We start from the raw sequence: 4,390 nt of genomic DNA, 5'->3' as shown, positions 1-4,390 counted from the left end.
ACATCATCCCGACGACACAGAGAGCTGATCATCAGACATTCCCCTGCAACTTAACTGTGCTGCCGGATTCCTAGTTAGCATCCTGCACGGCTGCACTTCCCAGCTTGATTTTCAGAGCTGCTGATTAATGGCGACCATGATGGCCATCACCTCGTTCGCCGGTGCCGCCGTCGGGCTTCAGGGAGCAGGTGGCCGCTTCGCTGCCGGCTCTCCGCCTATGGCGCTGCGCCGACGCACCGTCGCTGTCAGGGCCCAGGCCGACGAGCCGAGCACGCCACCACCCAACAAGCCCAAGGCGAGCACCTCGATCTGGGACGCGCTGGCGTTCAGCGGCCCTGCGCCGGAGCGCATCAACGGGCGACTTGCTATGGTGGGTTTCGTGACGGCGCTGGCCGTCGAGGCGGGGCGCGGCGACGGGCTCCTGTCGCAGCTGGGCAGCGGCACCGGCCAGGCGTGGTTCGCGTACACTGTGGCGGTGCTGTCCGTGGCGTCGCTGGTGCCGCTGCTCCAGGGCGAGAGCGCCGAGGGCAGGGCCGGGGCCATCATGAATGCCAATGCCGAGCTTTGGAATGGCCGTTTTGCCATGCTCGGCCTCGTTGCGCTCGCCGCCACCGAGATCGTCACGGGCGCGCCCTTCATTAACGTGTAAACCTATTTTGTTGTCGACCGGATAACACAACTTGTATCTAGCTAGGACATGTAACAGTCGCTACTACTGATCCTCATATACACTAATCAAAAACAGTTCGTACTATCGGATGTGGCTTTGTTTTTCTTTTTTCGAGATTGATGTGGCTTTGTTTCTCACTCGACGCTTTCTATAGTCGTATGAATTTTCTTTATGTCTTTTTCAACGGTTTCTCGGTTTATGCTGTAGTCGTAAGTCTTCTTTCTCGTATCTCTACATATGTTTGACACATTCATTTCTCTACGATGCTAGGTTCATATTAATTGACTCTAATATAGATGTATCTAGACACATTTTAGTTCTAGATATATTCATATTGAAGTCAATTAATATGAATCGGAGTGAGTATTATATTTACATTTTTTTAAAGATGGACATTCATATCTTAACGGAACAAACTATATTCATAAGTCTTCTTTCTTGTTAGCCTTCTTACGTGTGCTAGTACAAGTTAAAAATGCACATTTCCTAACATGTGCTTGCACAACTATCCTAGTAGCTTAATAGTTAATACCCATGAATATCGTCTATTTATGCATATATTGTTTAACTTAATTTTCTATTTTATGAATATCAATGTCAAGGGCAATGTGTTTGTGTGATATTTGACCAAGTAAAAAACGAACCACTTTATTCTCCTTTTTTCTCTAGCGAAAGAATAAGGGAAACTAATACATAACTATGCAATTGTCACTAAGGACATCCCTCTAAGGAAACGACAACGATACGAGCCACGGTTGAATAATTTTACGCGTGGCAAAGGAGGCCTACACGAGATGGGCCGGACCCGCGGAGACAACGTAGGAGGTGACAATGAAATTTATATGTACGAAATATCACTAACAAGCCTCCTTTTGGAACTCCGTTTGAAATATATGTCCCAATGAACACGGTGCTGCAAAGACCTCCTTTTCGATAAATCCATTCCCTCAACACTTAATCCTAACGGAAACCCCATCCTCACTCTCTCCCTGCATCTGAACGATACGGGACGGCAGCGCTCTAGGTGACCTAGTGGTCTCTCGCTCATTGTCCGTTGCGAGAGAGAGCGCATCCGCCATGTCTAGATACATTGGCTGCTCGTCCTCCTATACTCCAACGCCAGATCTGGTCACACCTTGTAGGAATTGGCCCAGAAGTATAGATCGAAGAGCAAATCCTGCCGGATGTGGTCGGATCCATCTGCCGTCGGGCACATCCGGAATCTCCTCTGGCTTGCTCATCCGGTGGGCAATGTCCGGCACCTTTGCGGTGATATCCTGCATCCCATGCAACGTATATCCGTGGATGGCACAATCACCGGTGAATGGAAGGTGCAAAGAGAAGAGTGAAATACAACTTACATCCATTTGTCTTATCTAGCAGTTTTGTTTTGATAAACACATTACAAACGATAAGACATTCACCCATATAAATTAACACACCTTGTACTATGCGCATATATATCCGAGAGAGGATCAGAGGAGAGACTAAGTTTTCAGATCTATCATCTCCCATTAAAAGGACATTCTAGAATGCTTTCACCCATATAAATTGCGAGCATCCATGAAAAGAGCCCGGTTGGAAAAATTCCACGAAAAAGAATATCAAACAAAGATATGTACAATTGCAGATTATCGATTTCTCGAGAGAACCTGTTCCGTGAACTGTTTACAGATGACAATTCGATCTGCAACAGAAAGTCCATTCTAACGGAGCCGGTAACTACCGGATACAATCCACCGGTCACCCCTTCGTGATTCGTGCTAGATTCTCTTTCTATATCTAGTGTGTATCATCTTCATATGATATATATCTACAAAATTGAAAAGAAAGTTTGGTAAAATTTCATATTTTCTTTATATAAAACGTGATTCGTGATACTTTAACCAAAAAAATAAATATGTCAATTCAAATATGCGCGAAATATATGTATAACGTGGTTGAAATAACAAAAAAATATTTTTATCTAACAATCTATCATAGACATATCATATCGTAGTAAAATAGACAACAAATGGAAGGAAAAATAACACGAATCGGCGAGGCGCCGAGGCCACTACCGGTGGGATGATGACCGGTAGTTACCGGTTCTCTCGATCTTGCAACGGCATTGTCAGCACAGCACCAGCTGCTGAATTTGCGTGCGTGCATGCACCTGATACACACTTCAATCCCGGTACCTCTACCTACGTGTACCTCCGGGCGCTTCTCCTTTGCTAACGCTAGAAACAAGTGGCGAATCAAAGCTAGAAACCAAGTCAGATAAACCAAAACACAGATCATACGTATAGCACCCACTCTGGTCCCTCTCATTTTGCTTCCATGTGGTGTCTGGCACGTGGACCGGAGCGTTCGCCGGACGTATCATGCCCTTGCCGGAGCCTTCTGCACGCACGGCACCCCTCACGTCCACGTTTGCTGGCCGTATCAGGACCTGCCTTGCTCCACCTCGAGTGGTAGTTCGATTCGCGGCTGGGGATCACCGGCACCCCTCCCATGGTCACGGGCTAGCTCACTGGTCACTCCCAGAGATCTCAACAACTACCCAAGCAACAGCCTATATAAACTGCGCCCGCTCACTGAACTAAAGCAACACAGCACCAACATCATCCCGACAACACAGAGAAGTGATCATCAGACCCCTGCAACTTTACTGTGCCGACGGATTCCTAGTTAGCATCCTGCACTTTCGAGCTGCTCATTAATGGCGACCATGATGGCCATCACCTCGTTCGCCGGTGTCGCCGTCGGGCTTCAGGGAGCAGGTGGCCGCTTCGCCGCCCGCTCTCCGCCTATGGCGCTGCGCCGACGCACCGTCGCTGTCAGGGCCCAGGCCGACGAGCCGAGGACGCCACCACCCAACAAGCCCAAGGCGAGCACCTCGATCTGGGACGCGCTGGCGTTCAGCGGCCCTGCGCCGGAGCGCATCAACGGGCGCCTTGCTATGGTGGGTTTCGTGACGGCGCTGGCCGTCGAGGCGGGGCGCGGCGACGGGCTCCTGTCGCAGCTGGGCAGCGGCACCGGCCAGGCGTGGTTCGCGTACACCGTGGCAGTGCTGTCCGTGGCGTCGCTGGTGCCGCTGCTCCAGGGCGAGAGCGCTGAGGGCAGGGCCGGGGCCATCATGAACGCCAACGCAGAGCTCTGGAACGGCCGCTTAGCCATGCTCGGCCTCGTCGCGCTCGCCGCCACCGAGATCATCACGGGCGCGCCCTTCATTAACGTGTAAAACTAGTTCGTTGTCGACCGGATAACACAACTTTTACCTACTAGCTAGGAAATGTAAGATATTCTTTAACCTGATTTTCTATTTTATGGATGTAAGACAATGTGTTTATGTCATTTTATCTTTTGAAAGATGTTTGTGTGATATTTGACCACGGCAGAACAAACCACTTTGTTTTCCCCTATTTCTCTAGCCAAAAAATCAAGGAAAAACAAGAGTTTTGATAATTCTTAATGGACTAAGAAATAATATTCAGTCCAACTCCTAGACAACATGATTACATTGTGATTAGTGCTAGCATGAGTTACGACATGTGTTGCAACTGAGATTTTTCTAGTTACATGTGGAGTTGCAACTAAAAAACATACTCCTAAACTGTTGAATTGATTCGTGATTCGTGCTAGTCGTGAATTGCAGCTGAGCAAAATGACACTAACCGATGGAGCTAGCCACGAGTTGCAACGTGGGTTACAACTAACATTCGATCATCACCGAAA

The 4,390-nt window shown here is 48.5% G+C and overlaps 2 protein-coding genes across 2 annotated transcripts; both read left to right on the top strand.

Annotated features, from left to right (window-relative positions):
* LOC124675052 (low molecular mass early light-inducible protein HV90, chloroplastic-like) lies at positions 1 to 754 on the top strand. Its single transcript, XM_047211115.1, has one exon. It carries the CDS (start codon positions 128 to 130, stop codon positions 647 to 649), a length of 522 nt encoding a protein of 173 aa, XP_047067071.1. The 5' UTR covers positions 1 to 127; the 3' UTR covers positions 650 to 754.
* Positions 755 to 3,255: 2,501 nt separating this feature from the next.
* Positions 3,256 to 4,037, top strand: LOC124675477 (low molecular mass early light-inducible protein HV60, chloroplastic-like). Its single transcript, XM_047211554.1, has one exon. The coding sequence runs from the start codon at positions 3,375 to 3,377 to the stop codon at positions 3,894 to 3,896; it is 522 nt and encodes a 173-aa protein (XP_047067510.1). The 5' UTR covers positions 3,256 to 3,374; the 3' UTR covers positions 3,897 to 4,037.
* Positions 4,038 to 4,390: the final 353 nt, after the last annotated feature.

Source organism: Lolium rigidum, chromosome 7 (assembly GCF_022539505.1).
Source record: "Lolium rigidum isolate FL_2022 chromosome 7, APGP_CSIRO_Lrig_0.1, whole genome shotgun sequence".
Classification (NCBI taxonomy): Eukaryota; Viridiplantae; Streptophyta; class Magnoliopsida; order Poales; family Poaceae; genus Lolium; species Lolium rigidum.
Note: the sequence above shows the minus strand (reverse complement) of the source record. Positions and strands in the feature narration are given on the sequence as shown.